This window comes from Bubalus bubalis, chromosome 14, assembly GCF_019923935.1.
Source record: "Bubalus bubalis isolate 160015118507 breed Murrah chromosome 14, NDDB_SH_1, whole genome shotgun sequence".
NCBI classification, from domain to species: domain Eukaryota; kingdom Metazoa; phylum Chordata; class Mammalia; order Artiodactyla; family Bovidae; genus Bubalus; species Bubalus bubalis.
Window position 1 is genome coordinate 59,808,821 of NC_059170.1, and position 22,598 is coordinate 59,831,418.

The 22,598-nt window shown below is 40.6% G+C and overlaps 1 protein-coding gene across 7 annotated transcripts in view; it reads right to left on the reverse strand.

Moving 5' to 3' along the window:
- The window catches only part of ARMC3 (armadillo repeat containing 3), an 89,602-nt gene that overhangs the window by 11,851 nt on the left and 55,153 nt on the right, over positions 1-22,598 (reverse strand). For 3 of the 7 annotated variants that reach the window (XM_044928148.2, XM_025264414.3, XM_045162713.1), the window contains 6 exons: positions 18,174-18,423; positions 14,483-14,619; positions 13,507-13,675; positions 10,863-10,963; positions 10,145-10,246; positions 9,637-9,744 (listed from right to left, as the gene is read on the reverse strand). In XM_044928148.2, the coding sequence (XP_044784083.2) occupies positions 9,637-9,744; positions 10,145-10,246; positions 10,863-10,963; positions 13,507-13,675; positions 14,483-14,619; positions 18,174-18,423 (867 nt within the window). Of the gene's footprint in view, positions 1-2,862; positions 3,373-9,636; positions 9,745-10,144; positions 10,247-10,862; positions 10,964-13,506; positions 13,676-14,482; positions 14,620-18,173; positions 18,424-22,598 lie in introns of those variants that run through there. The other 4 variants (XM_044928149.2, XM_044928147.2, XM_044928151.2 and 1 more) reach the window with 3 other exon arrangements.

Genomic DNA, 22,598 nt, shown 5'->3' on the forward strand with positions numbered 1-22,598 from the left:
CTGTGCGACCCCAGAGACAGCAGCCCACCAGGCTCCCCCGTCCCTGGGATTCTCCAGGCAAGAACACTGGAGTGGGCTGCCATTTCCTTCTCCAATGCATGAAAGTGAAAAGTGAAAGTGAAGTCGCTCAGTCATGTCTGACTCTTAGCGACCCCATGGACTGCAGCCTACCAGGCTCCTCCATCCATGGGATTTTCCAGGCAAGAGTACTGGAGTGGGGTGCCATTGCCTTCTCTGTCCTTCTCCATAATATGTCAATTAAATCTTACTTATTTTGCTGTTGTTCAAATCCTTTATTTCCTTGGTGATTTTAGGTCAAGTAGTTCTATCAGTTGCTCAGAGGGGCATGTTGCAGTCCTCAACTACAATTCTGGATTTATCTATTTCTCCTTTCTGCTCTATCAGTTTTTGCCTCGTGTATTTTGAGGCTCTGTTGTTTGGTGCATATATATTAGATTATTATGTCTCCTTCATGGATTAATTTTATTATTCATAATGTCCCTCTTTCTCTCTAGAATTTTTCTTTACTCTGCAGTCTACTTTAATATATTTTTGAAAAGCCATTTCTGCTTCTTAAAAAATGAATGTTTACATGGTATCTCCTTCCATCCTTTCATTTTCAACCCATCTAGATGGATAAATTTGAAATGAGTTTTTTAAAACAGCATGTAGTTGAATCATAACTTTTAAATACACTCTGCCAATATCTGCCTTTTGATTTGTTCTTTTCCTTTGTTTTTCTTTTCTTGCCTTCCTGTGGGTTACTTGAACATTTTAAAATTATGCATCTTGATTTATTTATACTGTTTGTGAGTGTAGCTCTTTGTATTGGTTTGTTGTTGTTATGATAAGTACTATAATAGACATATTATATATTACTTATCACAGTCTGTGGTATCCACATTTTATCACTTTGAGGGAAATACGGAAATGTCACATCCATGGAGGTCTCTTTACTTTATCCACTTTTAAATATAATTTTCTTGAGTATCAGATATTAAAATTTTTGTTTCAATTATCAAATATAATGTATAAAAATAAAACTCACGAGGAAATAGTCTATTGTATATATCCATGTTTCAGTTCCTTCTTTCTTCCTAATCCTTCCAGATTCTTTCAGCATTTTCTTCCTTTGGTAGAACTTCCTTTAGCTAGCCAATCTGTAAGGGTAGGTCAGCTAGCAATAAATTGTTTTCCTTCATCTGGAAATGTCTTTATTTCTCCCTCTTTATTGCTGAAGGACAGAGAACACATGGTTGGTTCCTTTAGTGCTTGAAAAATGTACTGTTTCCTTCTGAGAGAAATCTGTGAGTGCCTGTTCAGTCGCTCAGTTGTGTCTGAACTATAGTTGCAAGTCCTATAGCCTGCCAGGCTCCTCTGTCCATGGGGTTATCCCAGCAGGGAATACTGGATTCAGTTGCCATTTCCTCCTCCAGGGGATCTTCCCAACCCAGGGATAGAACCCACATCTCCTGCAGCTCCTGCTTGGCAGGCAGATTCTTTACCACTGAGCCACCTGGGAAGCCCATCATTCAAATAGGTGTTCCCTATAGGTAATCGGAATTTGCACCTTTATGAAGTCTGGATTCCATGACTCAGGTAGGCTTTCTTGGGTGGAGCTATGTCATATGAGAAAATCGCATCCTACGCTATGCTTGTAGAGAGGGAGGAAGGACTAGGAAGCCTGTGTGTGTGACTTCTCTTAGCCTTTGTTTATATGTACCTTTTTCCTGATGATCTTGCATTGTATCTTTTGCTATAATAAATTTTAGCCATGATTATATATTTGAAAGTCCCCAAATGGAACTAGGCTAGTGTAGACAGGTAGATCTCCTAAATTATGTATTCATAGATGTGGAGTATTCTGTTCCACTAGCAGTAAATTAGGGGTGGGAATTACCTTTAAGTATTACTTGAAGCATGGGGTGCAAGGGAGATCAACTCAAGACCATTTGAGTTTTCTCTTTAATTTGGAGGGGAAAAAATACAAAAATAATCCAATTAGCTGCTATTGGAGAATTACACAAAACTCTAATCATAACAAATACTAAAAATGTTTTATATTTTCTAATTCAATATCTTGATGATTAGTGATATTGAGCATCTTTTCACATGCCTATTGGCCAACTGCATTTCCTTTTTGGAAAAAATGTCTATTCAAATCCTCTGCTCTCTTAAAGTCAAACTGTTTTACTTATTTGTTTTTGTTACTGAGTTTTATGAATTCTTTTTATATTTTGTATATTAACCTTTTATTGGATATACAATTTGCATATGTTTTCTTCCATTTAGTAGGTTACCTTTTCATTTTGTTGATGGTTTCTTTTGCTATCCAGAAACTTTTTAGTTTGGCGTAGTCCCAGTTGTTTATTTTTGCTTTTTTTGCTTTTGCTTTTTAAGTTAGATCCAAAAATTTATTGCCAAGGCTGAAGTAAATAGCTTATCATCTAAGTCTTTTTCTAGGTGTTTTATGGCTTTAGGTCTTACATTCTGAGTTAATTTCTGTTTATGGTATAAGATAGTCGTCCAGTTTCATTCTTATGCATGTGGCTGTCCAGTTTTCTGAGGGAAATTATTTTAGAACAACAATATTTTAGGAAGTCACTGTGATGGGAATCAAAATGATTTAAGTACCAGAAATGTTAAAGTTTATATGCTGTAAAAAGATCTAAAAGTTGCCAAAGATGAACAGACTGGAAGGATATGCATTTCATATCCTTCTATTTGGAGACAGAAAAACATGTTTCTAAGTATGTATAATAAACTCATGTGCAATCAAATTAAATATTTATGAAAACCAGTCTGAATAAAAACTATAGTATAGATAGAACTTATAATTCCTTTCATGAATAGGTATAGTAAATATTTATTGTAAGGAGAATGATCTTTACAAGGAAAAGCTTTGGAGGGCATTAGACATGTTGGTTTCAGTGAAACCTAGGTAAGTATCAAGAGGGTGTCTGAATAAACAAGAAATAAATTAATCACCTCTCCTAGGAGTGTTGCGCTATAAAACAGAGTGCAATTAAAACCTTTGAAAACAGAAATAAGATGGTGGCTGGTCACCAAATGAGAGTCTCTTGCTCAATGATTTTAATTTATATGATAATATTCATCAGGAAAAGGAAATCCAGATTTTCACTTTCCTTGTCTGGCACCTCACACACAGTTGTCTCCCATCTCTTCTTTCCTCTCCCTTTCAAAAATTCAGCCAGTTTTTGAGTCTATGTGTTTCATGATTCTTCACCAGTATTGCTCAGTCTCTTTTTGTCAATGTGATAATATTCTCTGTGACATTTTCAGATGAGTAGAGTTCAAATATTTTACTCTATATCTAGGGGTCCAAAGTTTTAACAGTCACAAGATGAGAAACTAAAAAGATAAACAACAAAATAAATCATGAAAGATAAACAGTAAGATTATAACCAGACTATCCCCTTGTGGACCAAGGGCTAAGAAGGAGTAAAGAGCCTGAACACACACTGATCACTTAAATAAGCCAGGTGGATTCTTCCCCAGGACCGCAGTTGGGGAGACCATAGGGAGACACCTGCCTCAGAGCCAGTCAATGTCCTGTCAAGCATGTGATGTTAAGACGGTCTCCCTCACAAATACACATAAGAGATACAGACCGCACCTGATCGTTGTTATGCTTTAGAATTAAAAGACGGTCTTGGAACTGGGGCCAGGTTTGGTCCCATGGCAAATCAGAGTCACATATATAAGCTACAGTTATGGGTGAGGTGGTAATCAAAAGAAAGTCAAGGTAGATAACAAAGCAATTTGTAAAAAGGTACTGTGCAGGTGGAGAGAGAAAGAGAGGGAGAGAGCTGAGCAGACCCTATGGTTATTGACTTGACTCCCAGCCTCTTTCATGTGCTGGATGGGGGGTTCTTCTCATCCCTACAAGGCTGGAGTGGGTTTGGGCTCCTTGCAACTGGTTCATCCAGTAGTACTAACATTTGTTGAGTGTTTACTCTGGGCTGGGCTCTGCTCTAAGCCCTTTACATTATGTTTCTTAACTCATTTAATCTTCTCAACACACTATGAGGAACAACACACTGCAGGGGTTTTTCCTCCATTTTACTGCTGAGTGAATTCAGCCAGAGAGAAGGTAACCTATGTGTTCAAGAGACACAGTTTCTAAGTGTGGACCTTTTCCTAAAAAGTTCAGATTTCTATTCTCTTGAATAAACACGAATCCCTTAGGTATGCTAACCAAGCACTGTACTAATACTGGGGATGGAAAGAGAAATTATTTGAGTTAGAACATGTTCTTGTCCTCAAGGTGCGCTCACTCCAGTGGAGGAGAAGCAAGAGAAGTCAAGAGAGGAGAGAAAGGAAACGGAGGAGGTGGGGAGGTGATGGGCAGGCAAAAACGATGAGGGCTGGGACAGCAGGAGCAGATCAGAAGCAGAGACCAGAGCAGTGAGCCACAGAGACTGACAGAAGAAAACAAAGCCAGAAATTGAAAACACAAAGCTCTGAGGTCTGTGGAGGAAGGCAGACAGTTCCTTAGGAGACCTTAGGGGACAGTCTCGGTTTAGAAGGTAGATGCTCATGTGTTTGTGTGTGCATCAAATAGCCTCCAGCACCCCAGTGGTTCTGAAGGGCTTAGCCAACTCTAATTGAAGGGTCATGGAGTGGGGCAGGAGGTCTGAGTGGATTTCTGAAGAATCCAGGAAAGAGCTCACATGAAAAAGAATATGCATAAAAATATGTCAGCATGTCAGTCAGTCAGTTCAGTCACTCAGTCGTGTCCAACTCTTTGCAACCCCATGGACTGCAGCACACCAGGCCTCCCTGTCCATTCCCCAACTCCTAGAGTTTACTCAAATTTATGTCCATTGGATTGGTGGTGCCATCCAACCATCTCATCCTCTGTCATCCCCTTCTCCTCCCGCCTTCAATCTTTCCCAGCATCAGGGTCTTTTCAAACAAATCAGTTCTTCACATCGGGTGGCCAAAGTATTGGAGTTTCAGCTTCAGCATCAGTCCTTCCAATGAATATTCAGGACTGATTTCCTTTAGGATGGACTGGTTGGATCTCCTTGCAGTCCAAGGGACTCTCAGTCTTATTGAACACCACAGTTTAAAAGCATCAATTCTTCAGTGCTCAGCTTTCTTTATAGTCCAACTCTCATATCCATACATGACCCATACATGACTACTGGAAAAGCCATAGCTTTGACTAGAAGATGGACCTTTGTTGACAAAGTAACGTCTGCTTTTTAATATGCTGTCTAGGTTGGTTATAACTTTCCTTCCAAGGAGTAAGCATCTTTTAATTTCATGACTGCAGTCACCATCTGCAGTGATTTAGGAGCCCAAAAAAATAGTCTGTCACTGTTTCCCCATCTATTTGCCATGAAGTGATGGAACAAGATGCCATGATCTTAGTTTTCTGAATGTTGAGTTTTAAGACAACTTTTTCACTCTCCTCTTTTACTTTCATCAAGAGGCTCTTTAGTTCTTTGCTTTCTACCATAAGGGTGGTGTCATCTGCATATCTGAGGTTATTGATATTTCTCCTGGCAATCTTGATTCTAGCTTGTGCTCCATCCAGCCCAACGTTTCTCATGATGTACTCTGCATATGTTAAATAAGCAGGGTGACAATATACAGCCTTGTTGTACTCCTTTCCCTATTTGGAACCAGTCTGTTGTTCCATTTCCAGTTCTAACTGTTGCTTCCTGACCTGCATATAGGTTTCTCAGGAGGCAGGTCAGGTGGTCCCATCTTTTCCCATCTCTTGAAGAATTTTCCACAGTTTGTTGTGATCCACACAGTCAAAAGCTTTGACATAGTCAATAAAGCAGAAATATATATTTTTCTGGAACTCTCTTGCTTTTTTGATGATGTTGGCAATTTGATCTCTGGTTCCTTTACCTTTTCTAAATCCAGCTTGAACATCTGGAAGTTCACAGTTCATACACTGTTGAAGCCTGGCCTAGAGAATTTTGAGCATTACTTTACTAGTGTGTGAGATAAGTGCAATTGTGTGACTGGTGATAGAAGCAAGGTCCGATGCTGTAAAGAGCAATATTGCATAGGAACCTGGAATGTCAGGTCCATGAATCAAGGCAAACTGGAGAGATGGCAAGAGTGAATGTCAACATTCTAGGAATCAGCAAACTAAAATGGACTGGAATGGGTGAATTTAACTCAGATGACCATTGTATCTACTACTGCAGGCAGGAATCCCTCAGAAGAAATGGAGTGGCCATCATGGTCAACAAAAGAGTCCGAAATGCAGTACTTGGATGCAATCTCAAAAACAACAGAATGATCTCTGTTCGTTTCCAAGGCAAACCATTCAATATCACAGTAATCCAAGTCTATGCCCCAACCAGTAATGCTGAAGAAGCTGAAGTTGAACGGTTCTATGAAGACTTACAAGACCTTTTAGAACTAACACCCAAAAAAGACGTCCTTTTCATTATAGGGGACTGGAATGCAAAAGTAGGAAGTCAAGAAACACCTGGAGTAACAGGCAAATTTGGCCTTGGAATACGGAATGAAGTAGGGCAAAGACTAATAGAGTTTTGCCAAGAAAATGCACTGGTCATAACAAACACCCTCTTCCAACAACACAAGAGAAGACTCTATACATGGACATCACCAGATGGTCAACACCAAAATCAGATTGATTATATTCTTTGCAGCCAAAGATGGAGAAGCTCTATACAGTTAGCAAAAACAAGACCAGGAGCTGACTGTGGCTCAGACCATGAACTCCTTATTGCCAAATTAAGACTTAAATTGAAGAAAGTAGGGAAAACCACTAGACCATTCAGGTATGACCTAAATCAAATCCCTTATGATTATACAGTGGAAGTGAGAAATAGATTTAAGGGCCTAGATGAGATAGATAGAGTGCCTGATGAACTATGGAATGAGGTTCGTGACATTGTACAGGAGACAGGGATCAAGACCATCCCCATGGAAAAGAAATGCAAAAAAACAAAATGGCTGTCTGGGGAGGCCTTACAAATAGCTGTGAAAAGAAGAGAAGCGAAAAGCAAAGGAGAAAAGGAAAGATATAAACATCTGAATGCAGAGTTCCAAAGAATAGCAATGAGAGATAAGAAAGCCTTCTTCAGCGATCAATGCAAAGAAATAGAGGAAAACAACAGAATGGGAAAGACTAGGGATCTCTTCAAGAAAATCAGAGATACCAAAGGAACATTTCATGCAAAGATGGGCTCGATAAAGGACAGAAATGGTATGGACCTAACAGAAGCAGAAGATATTAAGAAGAGGTGGCAAGAATACACAGAAGAACTGTACAAAAAAGATCTTCACAACCCAGATAATCACGATGGTGTGATCACTCACCTAGAGCCAGACATCCTGGAATGTGAAGTCAAGTGGGCCTTAGAAAGCATCACTACGAACAAAGCCAGTGGAGGTGATGGAATTCCAGTTGAGCTATTCCAAATCCTGAAAGATGATGCTGTGAAAGTGCTGCACTCAATATGCCAGCAAATTTGGAAAACTCAGCAGTGGCCACAGGACTGGAAAAGGTCAGTTTTCATTCCAATCCCAAAGAAAGACAATACCAAAGAATGCTCGAACTACCACACAATTGCACTCATCTCACATGCTAGTAAAGTAATGCTCAAAATTCCCCAAGCCAGGCTTCAGCAATATGTGAGCCGTGAACTTCCTGATGTTCAAGCTGGTTTTAGAAAAGGCAGAGGAACCAGAGATCAAATTGCCAACATCCACTGGATCATGGAAAAAGCAAGAGAGTTCCGGAAAAGTTCTGCTTTATTGACTATGCCGAAGCCTTTGACTGTGTGGATCACAATAAACTGTGGGAAATTCTTCAAGAGATGGGAATACCAGACCACCTGATCTGCCTCTTGAGAAATTTGTATGAAGGTCAGGAAGCAAGAGTTAGAACTGGACATGGAACAACAGACTGGTTCCAAATAGGAAAAGGAGTTCGTCAAGGCTGTATATTGTCACCCTGCTTATTTAACTTCTATGCAGAGTACATCATGAGAAATGCTGGACTGGAAGAAACACAAGCTGGAATCAAGATTGCTGGGAGAAATATCAATAACCTCAGATATACAGATGACACCATCCTTATGGCAGAAAGTGAAGAGGAACTAAAAAGCCTCTTGATGAAAGTGAAAGAGGAGAGTGAAAAAGTTGGCTTAAAGCTCAACATTCAGAAAACGAAGATCATGGCATCTGGTCCCATCACTTCATTGCAAATAGATGGGGAAACAGTGGAAACAGTGTCAGACTTTATTTTTCTGGGCTCCAAAATCACTACAGATGGTGACTGCAGCCATGAAATTAAAAGATGCTTACTCCTTGGAAGGAAAGTTATGACCAACCTAGATAGCATATTCAAAAGCAGAGACATTACTTTGCCAACAAAGCTTCATCTAGTCAGGGCTATGGTTTTTCCTGAGGTCATGTATGGATGTGAGAGTTGGACTGTGAAGAAGGCTGAGCACCAAAGAATTGATGCTTTTGAACTGTGGTGTTGGAGATGACTCTTGAGAGTCCCTTGGACTGCAAGGAGATCCAACAAGTCCATTCTGAAGGAGATCAGCCCTGGGATTTCTTTGGAAGGAATGATGCTAAAGCTGAAACTCCAGTACTTTGGCCACCTCATGCGAAGAGTTGACTCATTGGAAAAAACTCTGATGCTGGGAGGGATTGGGGGCAAGAGGAGAATGGGACGACAGAGGATGAGATGGCTGGATGGCATCACTGACTTGATGGACGTGAGTCTGAGTGAACTCCGGGAGTTGGTGATGGACAGGGAGGCCTGGCGTGCTGCAATTCATGGGGTCACAAAGAGTCGGACATGACTGAGTGACTGATCTGATCTGATCTGATCTTGAGCATTCTTTGGCATTGCCTTTCTTTGGGATTGGAATGAAGACTGATCTTTTCCAGCCCTGTGGCCACTGCGGAGTTTTCCAAATTTGCTGGCATATTATTGAGTGCAGCACTTTCACAGCATCATCTTTTAGGATGTGAAATAGCTCAGCTGGAATTCCATCACCTCCACTAGCTTTGTTCATAGACAGTATTTAAAAATACATGGAACCATATTATAATGGTTCCAACCAAGTCACGAATGTGGTCCTGTTTCCTTTCCTTCTTCTCAATGCTTCTTGAAGGGTCACAGGTTTCCATGAGGAAGATGGGAAGGGGACATGGAAGTAAGAGGCAGGGGTAAAGAAAGGCTCACACTCCAGTCATTGCAGCTCACCGCCTGCAAAGGCAGCCACCAGGGGAGGGCGGAAATGTTCATTTTAGGTTGATGCCTACACATGGCTAGACTTTTAAAGGGCGGACTGGAGACTGCTATTTGCATTGTCATTTGTGAATTAAAGTGACTGTAGGACTTTACAGTGGTCAGAGTGCCCTGAGTTCTCACCCAGAGGCAGGAGAAGAAACTCCCTCTGGGTAAGTTTTAAAGAGACAACAAGAGACACAAATAAAGGTAATTTTAATTACACTCTGTGAGTCCTGCTTAGTTCTGTATCTTATCCCATGAGAAGAGCTTCCTAGTTGAAAGCCACCCTTCCCTTTCCCCAACTCTGTCTGTAATTAAAGCTTGATGGGATTACAGTTAGAAGACTACAGGAAGGTGTTTCCTACCTTGATCCTTTCTCTTTAGTGGTGCTTTTGCTAACAGCCGTATTGCGTCCTGAAGTTGGTTCTGATTTCTCTTCAGTGGGGGATCCAAATCCAGCACTAAAATGAAAACTATTTTCTTTTGTCATTTGAAAAAACCATAACCAATGTCAGTCATATGAAAAGAACAATATGCTACATTTGCAAGACATTTTATAGGCTATAAGGCATTTTCACTCCCATTTTATGTTTTGATTTCAATCAACGAGAAGAAATAGGGCACCAGGCATTATTCCATCTACAGATAAGGATGTGAAGCCTGATCATAGACCATGAGTCATGGGCTCAAGATCTTACTCTAGGTTCACAGCAGACAGAATGTCAAGCCAATTTTCCTGGTTTTCATCCTGAAACTGTGTGACTGTGAGAAGAATAAAAATTAAGCTGCCAAAACCTAAAATCTAAATTTCCTTTTTACTCCCAAATTAAGGGAGAGAATTATTTGAGTGTAGACAAAACATCATTTTCTTACTTGGTCTTTTCTTTACTTGCTCTTCTTAAAGAAGATGAAGAAGAAATACTTCGTCCATAACCAACGTCTGATGACTTATCTTCCATAGATGGAGGTGGAGAACTAAAATTTTACGTATTTGAAATTACATACAAAGTAAAATAATTTGTCAACATTAACTTTGTCCTACAAAATAGATTTTTTTTCTGAAAACTCGTATTTGGAGCTGACTTTTAACAGTGACACATTATTTTAATAGCATAAAGGAGAGGTGAAGAAAAGATAAAATGAATACGATAAAGCTTTTCATGACCTAGGACTGGAAATAGGTTTTAAGATGTGTCACATTCTACTGTTTTTTATTTTATTAGAAAAATTGGGCATCAGTGGTATTCTTGCATCTAGTTCTGGAGATTTGTAAACATAATTCATCTTGGTTTGCTCCTCTCTGTTTATACTTTCTTCAGTTACTTGATGTTGCCAGAAGGGTAAGAATCCCTGACTGCAGAAATACATGTGGAATTGAGTGGTATTGTGGAGTCAAAGGAAAAACTATGGTGGTGACTATCCCGTGGTCTTTACTATGTTAGGCTATGAATTTACAGGCCAGTATTTACTTTCATGGTGGTGCTAGACACCGGAAGGAATAAAAGATACCATACTGGGCACCTTTATGTATTCACATGATGATAGACAAAAATTTTGCTTCCCCATATCCCTGCTCCCCACAAAGACTCACACATCAGAAGATCTACTGTTAATTAAGAGTATAGCACGTTGGTCACTTGGTTCTTGTAAGCAGAGATCCTTCAAAGGCAGAAGTTTGGTGCCAGGATTTATCTGTAGGTAGTTTAAGAATTGAACAGTAATATCTGCATGGGTTATATTTTTTAAAAGTATACTGATATAATAGGTTCTCAATTATTTCAAGTATCTAATTTCTCACACACACACACACACACGTAGAAATAGGAATCTGAAGCTTGTGGATGTCTTGCCTTTGGGCAAGATATACTCTCCTGTACCCTCTGCTCCTCACCCCAGCCCTACAAGTCTCTGTAGCTTGATACTCAGCTGTTTCACACCATAATGATCAGACTGGCTCGTGGAAGTATTTGAGTTTGAAAATCCATCCACATATATAAGGAAAGTTTATTGTCTGTAACAGTAACTAATTATTCAACAGATCACCCAAAATGTTGTGAGGATGACTAAAAGCAAGCTAGATGAAGCCCTATACTAGCAATTGTATCAGCCTGGTGAAAAGGTTTAGACCAGATCACCTTGTGAGGTCCTTTTCTAATCAAGTAATAGATACCTCTCTTAGTCATGATTCTTTTAAAGTAAGACAGAGCATGTCATTCTTCTGTTCCCAACTCTGCCATATTTACCCATTTCATTCAGAGTAAAGGCCCACATCTTTGCAATGATCTACAAGCCCATCATGAGCTCCTACCTCTGTGACTTTGTCTATTATTCCACCCCTGGTTGACCCAGCTCTAGCTACACTGACTTTGCTGTTTCCTTAAATGTGCCAACTGTGTTTACTCCTCATGCTTTCTGCACCTCCACCTATAAAACTCCTTCTCCACGGCTAAGTCCCTCACCTCCTTCTAATTTTTGCTCGGGTGTTACCGACCAAACATCCGACAGTGGGGCTGTCTGACCCCAATGCCAGATTATGACTGTCACCCCCGGGATCCTCAGCACAAGAGAGCCCCTTACTCCTTTGCTCTCCTCCCTAGCCACTATGGTGGTTCTCATTTCGATCATGTGATACAATTTGTGAGATTTACCATTTATCATCTGTTTCCTCTCACTGGTACCATGGGAGAAAAGACCTTTGTCTCATTTGTTCACTGACATATTTAAAGACTAAAATATCAGAAACAATTTAGAATTAATAGGAGCAGGGGTCCCCAGCCTCCTGGGCTGTGGACCAGTATCCCCTGTCAGATCAGTGGTGATTAGACTAGAAATAATGTGCACAATAAATGTCATGCACTTGAATCATCCCCAAACCATCCTCCCCTATCCCTGGTCTGTGGAAAAATCGTCTTCTGAGAAATTGGTCCCGGATACCAAAAAGGGTGGGAACTGCTGAATCAGAGAGTTCTCCTTCATAAAGAAATTGTCTCATTAAGTTTTGGTTTTTGTTTTTTTTAAACTCATGAACACATATATTTGCCACAGTTTTTTACCTGTTCCATGGCAACATTTTTCCAACAAGTGCTCTTTGGTGGTTTTTCTGCTCTTTCCCTCATTTTTCTTAAAGCATCTTTGTACTAATAATGTGGCACCTGTTTCTTTAAAATTACTCATCATTGAATGAGAGCAGTACTTTCTTGGTGGTTTGTGTGTGTTCTGAAGGGTATGGCGGTGGCAGTGCCGGGAAAAGCAGAAGGAAGAGATAAAGCGTTAGGCTAGCTGTTCTGATTACTCAAAGTGTCTCTAATTCTGTTACCATGATATAGCATTTCCTGCAAATATGGCTTAATTAGCTGTGATTCTTTTACGACCGTGTGTCCTCTGCTTCTTTGAACCAAATTGATCCAAGAAAGTTGCTGCTACCAGCCCTGCTCACCCCAGTTCCCCAGGGCCTGTCCACCCAGCCCCTGGCAAACCAAGCACACAGCTTTTGAATGTCTGAGTTGTCCATCCGCTCAGAAAGCACGGAGTCTGGATGGTGCTCTCTGAGATCGGCAACCACTCCTGTCCGTCTCTGTGCTTTTTCCCCTTTCTCATTCTTCCTTCCATATAGCTTCTGCTTGATCCCAGGGACTTTAAAATGTTTGAAGTCTGCAGGTCATACTTGTTTCCTACTTCTGCCTAAAATGGGATTTGTAGGTTTTTAAAAATTTCTCCATTTTCCTTACTGCTTTTGGTTTCCAGAAGTCTACAAGATTCTAATGTTTAGCTTCCCATCTCTTTCAACATTAACACTGAACTGAAATCATAATCATAAATGCAGCTAAGTAAAAAATAATATTATTCTGCATTACATGTTATAATTCAATATTCCAATATGGCTTATTTCAATGAGATTATAATTTAAAAAATGAAGACTTATATTTCTATTGTTAACATTATAATTAACACGAAGCCCTAGAAGCAATATAAAAGAAGCTGATTCTTTTTTATTTTCTCTGAAACTTGAGACTAGTATTAACAAACTAAGTACAAGTAATTAAAATCTGGTTAAAACTGAACACAAATGCAAAATCTTATAGCCAGACAAAGTTTAAGGATGAAGTTCTGATTCCCAAGTTTCTGTCTATAAAAATAAAAATTATGTCAGGTGGTTATAAAATTGCAATGTAATGGCATCATGATGAAAGAACTGATCACTATATACTAAAATACAAATTAGTGCTGCCACTTACCCGACCATAATCATAGAATCCATCACTGATTATGTTACTTGATGACAAATAGCCAGTCTGGCTGTATTTCAGAGACAGGTAGTTGTTGAGCAGTTTGTTATAAGCTGCCTCACTGAATTTATTTTTTCGACTTACTGATACATTAATTTCTTCAAGGATTTCTAAAGCCCTGTCAATGAAAGCAAAAATGACATTATTTGCCTTATAGAAGCAATCTAACATTAAGTTCCCATTTATGTACCTCACACTAAGATCCTGAATTGAAAAACTGAGATGGAAAGGTTAAAACCATCCCACCCATTTAGATAAACTAATCCTGACACAATTATAAAGACAAATCTGCCCTTTTTGAGAACATATATGCCATGTAGTAACTTACATTCAAACAGTTGGAAAAGACATGTTCAGAAGAAAAACATTGTTCATTTAAAGCAAAAATTAGTATTGGACTCCAATTTTTTTCAGCTAAACAGGTGATATATGCAAAGAATTAGAATGGGTTAGAAATAATGTAAACTTGTCTGTGGAAGTTTAAAACCCTATTGACTGTGTTGCTAAAGGCAAGTGACTCATAGGCTGTTGGTCAGGAGAACCAATGCGGTGAAGCTGCTTAAAGGCATAATTGTAGTGGAGAAGTTTGGGGGGGACAGAAAAACACAGATGACAGTCATGGCTTGACTGTTTAAATTCAGTCTTGAAAGTTGAGAGAGCAAACCAGGGGAGAGTGAAAGAGGAGCATTTATTGAGATGAAAAGGTGGAAAAGGAGACATTGAAGATGATTTTGCGGAGGTGGTGAGGGAGGTCTAGGACCCCGCTTCTGCAGGTGGTCCCTTCAGAGGGACTGTGACCCACAGAGCATCTGAATGATGCCCAGCAGCCTAGGCATGGGCATGGAAACTCTGTTGGACCTTCCTCCGGCCTGAAGAAAGTGTGTGTCCTTGATCTGAGCCAGACCCCCCAGGCCGTGCCACCCACCCGAGCCTGCACAACTCCACGGCCATGGGCTCGTCCCCGGCACAGACCATCACGGCCCAGCTGGCGTCCCTCCGGACCTCCTCATTCTTGGAACGCAGGAGCTCTACCAGTGGCTCTAGCCCACCTGCATTTCTCAGCTAGAAGTAGAGACCAGAATTTTACACATTAAGAGTAGAGAACATACACATTTCGGCTTTAAAAAACCTCATTATTTGATTGTTAAAAGCGTATTGAGTATGTAAAAACATTTTAGGATGTGTCCACATTTAGACTTATTAAATTCAAGGGGAAATAATTGATTGCAAAAACCTTAAGAGCCCAGTTTTCTGTTCAAAATCAACAAGAGGCCACAGTAAAGTAATTGAGGGAGGGACTTTCCTGGTGGTCCAGTGGCTAAGATTTTGTGCTCCCAAGGCAGGGGCCCTGGGTTTGGTCCCTGGTCAGGGAACTAGATCCCACATGCTGCAACTAAAATGAAAGTGAAGTCGCTTGGTCGTGTCCGACCCTTTGCGACCCTGTGGACTGTAGCCTACTACTCTCCTCCGTCCATGGGATTTTCCAGGCAAGGGTACTGGAGTGGGGTGCCATTTCCTTCTCCAGAGGATCTTCCTGGCCCAGGGACCGAACCTGGGTCTCCCACATCATAGGCAGACGCTTTACTGTCTGAGCTACCAGGGAACTCCAAAGCCAACTAAATAAATAAAGAATAAGTATTAAAAAATAATTTATTTTATTTGGAGAATAATTATGATACTGTGATGGCTTTCGCCAATCAACAACATGAATCGGCCACAGGTATACATGTGTCCCCCCCACCCTGAGGGAGGTCACTGTGATTTTACACAGGGCAGATATGGGGCAAAGAACCTGGCCTCCTTCCCCTAAAGTGCAGTGTCCATGTTCATTCGCTCTGCTCCTCACCACTGCTGGTGCATTTGGCCCTGTGGGGGACAGAACCATGGGCTCCCAGAGATGCCCTTGTACCCTGGAGGGTTCCGGCAGATGTGGTTAAGTTAGGGATTTGAAGATGGGAAGATTGTCCTGGATTATCAAGTGGATCCAATTTAATTACAAGGGTTTTTATAAGAAGAGGGAGATAAGAGTGTGAGGAGTAGGCAAAGGAAATTTGTAGAAACAGATATTGCAGTAATCTGCTTGGAAGACAGAGGAAGGGGCCACAGCCAAGAAATGCAGGTGGATGGTCAAAGCTAGAAAGGGTCAGGAAACAGTCCCATCAAGTCTCCAGAAGGATCACAGCTCTGTTAATATCCTAACATTAACCCATAAGACCCATTTTCAGACTTCTGACCTCCCAACTGTGAGATAACAGAATCATAACTGGCCGCCTGATAGGAACAGCCGACTCATTGGAAAAGACCCTGATGCTGGGAAAGATTGAAGGCAAAAGGAGAAGAAGACAGCAGAGGATGAGATGGTTAGATAGCATCATGGTTAGATAGCATCACTGACTCAATGGACATGAATTCGAGCAAACTCCGGGAGATAGTGAAATACAGGGGAGCCTGGCATGCTGCAGTCCACAGGGTCGCAAAGAGTCAGACACGACTTAGCAAATGACCAACAAAAACAATTGCTTTAAGCCACTGAGTTGTGGTCATTTGTTACGGCAGCAGTAGAAAACAGACGTGGTCTCCAAAGCTGGGCAGGAGTAACCAATGCAGGGAAGTGGCACCCGTGTCACCAGACACTGTGACCAACTCAGCCGTGTGGCCAAGGCAGCGCTGAAGCAGTTCTCCAGAGGAAGATCCATTTTATCATTCATATTTCTTCAAGGAGTGACAAAGAAAAAGAACAAGTAGAGAATTGGAGAGAACTACACTAATTACACTATTAAAAGAAATCACTCATGTATAAAATTATTCAAATCGGGGGGAGAAGAAAAGATTTGACAGAGTGCTTGCCTCCCTGTCTGAAATGTAATACTGTGCTATCTAAGCCTGGAGGACAAAGGAATATTCTACAGATGTCTCTGTGTAGTATTTGAAAACAGGAGCCCTTATGAGACATGATCCACTTCCAATCATGTTCTTCTCAAACACAGGGGCCCTGATGGAGATTACACATTAGCACAAGTAACTTGGGCAGCTTTGAAAAGTTTACTTGAAACATCTTATGCTTAGTAAGCCAAACTTCTGAACATCTTTATTTCTGAGTATAATACAAGATAGCAATCTGACTCCATGTGCTCTTTTGGCAAATATCTAACTCAAACATTTATGAATTTCTCCACTCATTCCTCCATGCATTTATTCATCCACTCATTCATTTAACACTGCTTATTAAGCCTATACTGTGTGCCAGATATATATCAATGACATGAACACAGGGAAAGGAAACTTCAGTTCCCTTCCCTAAAGCCTCAGGGAGTTTATGGTCTTACATACAAAAGCTAATGAAAAACTGAGTTCAAGAAGGCATGCACAGGGAGTGGCGGGATCACAGAGCAGGATGTTTGAGTCCCTGTTTGAGGACTGAAGGCAGGCCTCATGGAGGACGGAATGGCTGAGCTGGATGTTGAAGGAAAAACAGGCATTTATCGGGTGGACAAACGTGAGACTAGCTTTCTCAGCAGAGATATCAAGGAGGTATAAATAAGAGAACTGAGCATGCTGACAATTACAAATCGTATGGTATTTCTAAGAGTGTAGAGTTACACCTGGGAGGTGAGTTCAGGCTTAGGCAGCACAGGTGGATCATCTCAAGCCTTTACATAACTGTTCCCATGGGGGAGTGGCATACCACCGGGGACTTGCAGTGATGTGATGAGGCTCATATATTGAAAGGTCAGTTTGGGGACTTCCCTGCTGGTCCAGTGGCCAAGACTTTACTCTGTCAATGCAGGGGGCATGGGTTCGGTCCCTGGTCAAGGAACTAGATCTCACATGCTTTATCTAAGAGTTCACATGCTGCAACTAAGACCCAGGGCAGCCAAAGAAATATGTGCCAGTGCCAAGTCATTCCGTCATGTCTGACTCTTTGTGACCCCATGGACTGTAGCCCACCAGGCTTCTCCGTCCATGGAATTCTACAGGAAAGAATACTGGACTGGGTAGCCATTCCCTTCTCTGAGGGATCTTCCTGACCCTGGGATCAAACCCGGGTCTCCTGGATTGCAGGCAAATTTTTTACCATCTGAGATGAATACAAATGAGTTGAGTCTATAGGAACAAAGAAGGGGGGTAGGAAAAACATCTAAGAGACAGAGAAGATTTGTCAGTTGTCTGAGCACTGTGTGAGGGCAGGGGCTCTGGGCTGAGAAAGATGTTTTCTCACAATCTTGACTTCCTGACCAATCAGCTCTGCTTTACACACATTAATTCTCTTTAGCCCCATTTTCCTCCTCTGTAAAATGGGGATGACAATGTACCTATTCCTTTCTTAAAAACTGAAGTATAATTGCTTTACATACTACATGCATTACACATAGTTGGTTTATTCTATTAGTTTCAGGTGTACAACATAGCTATTCAATATTTTTATAGACCATACTCCATTTATGTGAGTGCTCACTCACTCACTTTCTTGGCTGGATGAGGTCAGTTTGTTTCCCAACATCTTGCATCTCGAGGGACTTAAACGATGGGTGCGGTAAAGCACTTGAAAATGTTTCAAATGAATGCAGGGGTAGGAGCCGACCAGAAGAGAGAAGGAAAGTGATGCAAACGCTCACCTCTGTGCGGGCCTCCACGTCACACGCGGTTGCAGCAACGGAGAGGGCGGCTTTGCTCTGCACGATGGTGTTGGCCGAGCGCAGCGGGCTGAGCAGGGCGTGCATGACGTCATGGCTCTGGATGCCCAGGCGCAGGGGCTCCTGCATGGCCATGTTCGTCAGCACTGTGGCTGCGTTGGCGATGGCTCCGTCTCGTTTGCTGGACAGGGTGTTGATTAACGCATCTATACCATCGCCTTCCGCAGCAGCTCTGGGTCAATGAAGGAGAAATGAATGCTCTTCACCCCACTTCAAGAACTGATCTTTGGAGCGTACAGCTAAGCTTATAAAACAAACGAGTGCATAAAGACAATTTTAGAAAGAAATTAATTTACCCGGGCAATGAACCTGGCACTGAAGCGCTGGGGATTTAAATGGAGTCTGGGGGGGGGGGGGGTAATGTCAAGTTATGAATGAATTTAAATAATCCTTTCCCTACATCTGCAGCTTTGGGTTATAGAAAAATGCATGATTGCTCCTTAGAAACTCTACTAAAGCTGTTTATTTTTTAACTCGGTAATACTTATAAGATCCAGAAATTCCAATTCAATAGTTACTGAATTCTATTAAAATATTTCTAACCAGTAAGAAAACAAAGCTTAAATAGGAGGAATGAGTGAACATGGAAATTTAAGATCAGATTCTTCAGTTTGTCTTCTTTTTAAATGAAGCTGTTAACTGTAGGTAGACGTTAACACATTTGAAGGCAGCAAATCATTTTGATGGTGAATGTTGCTTTTATAAATTAAACATCAAGATCAAAGTCATGATATTGACAAAAAATAATTTTAGTAATGTAGGCATATCCAGTTGTTAAATTTCCTATTTCTAGTGTAAAAAGACTACCATCATCCATTAATATATTATTAACATTTTCTCACAATTAGAAATCCTACACCTTCTTATAAAAGCACTATACTTTCTATAGTCCTTGCTTTGTAATCACTCAAAAAGCTCATAAAAGAGTATAAATTAAAAAGACATAATTTTAACGAGTGAAAGATTAATCTTAAGCTCAAAGGTTCTTTAATGTTTGGAGTTGTTTCAATTATGATGTTTCAAGCAATAAGATATATAAAGCATCCTGGTTTTAAAGGAAGACCCCAAATTGTATTAAAAATCTGTTTAAATCATCATGGGAATAGAAGTAATCAAGACAATAAAAGTACACTTAAGACTCCAATAATACTAACATCTCTTTCAGGTTATATTTGACACTTAAAAAGTGTAGGATCATATTTATAAACAAAATTGAAAAAAAAAAACTGAGGCTATATAGTTTAGCTCATCACCCTGCATTCCGATGAGTTTAATTTAATTTGGCTTTGTCACCTAAATTTGCTGATGGTGAAGGAGAACTGATGTGTCAAAACAGAAGTCATCACAGTTATTCATCAGAGAGCAGAATACACATATGACCTCAATAAGGAGACTGGTAGCTCTAGGTGAAAGGAAGCTGTGATTAGCCACAAACTAGCTCTGAAGGTGGAGAAGGCAATGGCACCCCACTCCAGTACTCTTGCCTGGAAAACACCATGGGTGTAGGAGCCTGGTGGGCTGCAGTCCATGGGGTCGCTAAGAGTCGGACACGACTGAGCGACTTGACTTTCACTTTTCACTTTCAGGCACTGGAGAAGGAAATGGCAACCCACTCCAGTGTTCTTGCCTGGAGAATCCCAGGGACGGGGGAGCCTGGTGGGCTGCTGTCTCTGGGGTCGCACAGAGTCAGACACGACTGAAGCGACTTAGCAGCAGCAGCAGCCCTGAAGGAGACTCAACTGCAGCCATTGGGCAGGAATGGAATGACATCATTCTGGAGAATGAAGGGTTCCTTGGTGTTGACCTTGAAGGCAGCTCCCACCCTTGGTTTATATAAATCCATCCAGAAAGCACACCATATTGATTGTCACCAAAGCAAAGCAAGCACTCAGTTCCATGTTTCTCCTCCTCCAGTGTCTGTTTAACCCTCTGTATCATCTCCCAGTCTTTCCCTGGGAAACCATCCTTTAAAATTTGGTTTGATGACAGGTGACCAAAATTTGGGAGGAAGCCCAAGAAAAACATTGAGAGGAAGGCCCTGCATCTCACTATGACAGACTGAAAGACAGCATTTAATTTCCTTTCCTTGAGTATAAAATAAACACTCTTAAGATTATTTCACATTAGATCTCTCTCCTATTATTGACAATGGTGGTCATTTGATTTTATGAAGAAGGGAAAATTTGAGGAAATTTGGTGGAACTTCTCATATTCAACTTATAGTAAAAATCGACATAAAAACTACCAACAGTAATTTAAAATTATGCATATCTTCTAATTAGTATATGCTTCTGGTTGTTCAGTTGCTAAATTGTGTCCGACGTTTTGTGACCCTGTGGACTGCAGCACACTAAGCTTCCCTGTTCATCACCAACTCCGGGAGCTTGCTGAAACTCATGTTGATTGAGTCAGTGATGCCATCCAACCATCTCATCCTCTGTCATCCCCTTCTCCTCTTGCCCTGAATCTTTCCCAGCATCGGGGTCTTTTCCAATGAGTCAATTCTTTGTATCAGGTGGCCAAAGTATTGGAGCTTCAGCTTCAGCATCAGTTCTTCCAATGCTTAAACCTCAAAATATTTTGTTTCCTTTCACTTGTTTTTCATGCACTTAATGTAATCCATTGCTTAAACCAAATACTTTGTGATTCTTAATCATTATAAGCACACCTTGGTTAAAATGTACTTAGTGGTTTTAGATGTGCACTTTTTAACACATCTTGGAGTGTAAAGAAAGAGCACACAATGGCATCCAGGAGAGAAGCCAGAAGTATTTTAGGTAAATGCATTTCAGTAAATTCTCAAAGGTTTTGTCTTTTGTGTGTATCAGGGAGTTTACAGAAAATTTAAGTAAGCACATAGGATCATACTCCATCATTTTAGTTTCTCTAGTTTATGTTTAAAAAACAAAACAAAACAAAAAAACCTCCTGGGTCATGGAGACACAGGGATTTTCATCAGGCATGCCTCTGCTCTCAGTCTTTCTGCTTGGATTTTGCTTCTCTCTTTCTCCTGTACAAAAGCATGTCTGGCCCTGGTTCATTTATACTCTACCTCCTGCTCTTTCTTTGCTCTTTATGGAGGCAGTAAAGGGAAGTACATTTTTATGTACTAGCTGTTTAAAAAGCTCAAAGATTCTAGACACAGTGGAATATAGCTTTTTACTAAATTGAACATAACTGCCAGCACCAAATCATACATGCACAGCTGGGAGAGCAATGTAACATAATGTATATATATTTGCCCATAATTTGCTATGTGCAGCTCTAAGTGCAAAATGCATAAATGAGATTAAATTTTGATATGGAAAATCAAGCTATTAGTCTTACTTAAAAAAAATAATTTCAGTTATAGAAACGGAGTGCAGAATTTGTACTTAAAAAAAAAAGAATTGCATTAATTTTGTGTCTTTTAAACCCAAGACACTATGTCTTATTTCCCCTGTGTCTAACATATACACAAGCCAAATCCTATCCTGTTCTAAAACACATTTGTAGTTTCCTAGGTGGAACAGCATTATTCAAATGGACAGGATATAAGTCAAACTGCTTTGTTACAAAATACAGAATTACCGGGTCATATGTCATTGCAACAATCTGAACCTATTTTCTGATATTTACTATCATTAGTCTCCATCTGGTTGGACTTGAATCAAATAAGAGTTTAAAATGTAAATTGAAAGTTTAACCAAACTAAAAACCAAATATGGAGATGTATAAAAACATGTTTATATATGTAAATAGAAGTGAAGTTTGACAGGTCATGTCTGTCAATTTATTATCAAGTCCTGACTATTTCCCTCCTCTGTATTTCTCAAATCCCTCCCTTTCCTCCATCTCCATCTCTCCCTCTGAATCCAATCCAATATCCTTTCTTATGGGTTGATGTAAGTTCTCTCCTAACACACTTTCCCCCTCATCCACTCCAAACTTTTCTCCATCTTACAATTAAGTGATTAAAAAAAAATATATATATATATACACACACACATATATTTATACATATATTATGTATATATACTGGAGAAGGCAATGGCACCCCACTCCAGTACTCTTGCCTGGAAAATCCCATGGACGGAGGAGCCTGGTAAGCTGCAGTCCATGGGGTTGCAAAGAGTCGGACACAACTGTGCAACTTCACTTTCACTCTTCACTTTCATGCAGTGGAGAAGGAAATGGCAACCCACTCCAGTGTTCTTGCCTGGAGAATCCCAGGGACGGGGGAGCCTGGTGGGCTGCCGTCTATGGGGTCACAAAAGAGTCAGACACAACTGACTGAGCCTGCAGCCAAGTGTATTTATGTCAAACCTCATCTCCCAGTGCATCCCACCCTGCCTACCCCACCTCGTG